This window comes from Penaeus monodon, chromosome 20 (genome assembly GCF_015228065.2).
Source record: "Penaeus monodon isolate SGIC_2016 chromosome 20, NSTDA_Pmon_1, whole genome shotgun sequence".
In the NCBI taxonomy this organism is placed as follows: domain Eukaryota; kingdom Metazoa; phylum Arthropoda; class Malacostraca; order Decapoda; family Penaeidae; genus Penaeus; species Penaeus monodon.
Genome location: NC_051405.1, coordinates 26,062,923 through 26,063,294, shown reverse-complemented (window position 1 = coordinate 26,063,294; position 372 = coordinate 26,062,923). Strand labels below are relative to the sequence as shown.

The 372-nt window shown below is 52.7% G+C and overlaps 1 protein-coding gene across 1 annotated transcript in view; it reads left to right on the top strand.

Moving 5' to 3' along the window:
* Positions 1–372, top strand: part of LOC119585956 — a gene marked incomplete at its 3' end in the record, with an annotated part of 87,813 nt that overhangs the window by 61,977 nt on the left and 25,464 nt on the right. The window contains 1 exon segment of the mRNA XM_037934670.1: positions 140–301. Within this exon segment, the coding sequence (XP_037790598.1) occupies positions 140–301 (162 nt within the window).

Here is a 372-nt window from a genome sequence, read left to right as displayed (position 1 = left end):
TCCTTATATACATACACACTGTTTCCAAATTCTTTAAACACAAAAACAAAAGAAATCGTTCTTAACTGAAACCGAAAGCTGCGACCCACCCACACGGCCCTAACTCCCCCCCTCCTTTTATTCCCACGCCCACCCTCAGGCCTCTCCACCCTGGGAGACGCCCTCTCACCGTTAGGCACGATCAGCAAGTCGGGCGTGAGGCCAGAGATCGGGCATCGGGCGGGCTCAGCAGGTGGGCGGCGTCAGAATACCCAGGGACCTACGTATCGACGCCCGCAGAGCAACCAGTCCAGTCAGCCGGGTAAGTTTGGCTTCTGTTTGCTATTACTAGTTTGTTAGTCATTTCGTGTGCTTCTATATACTGCTTATTCG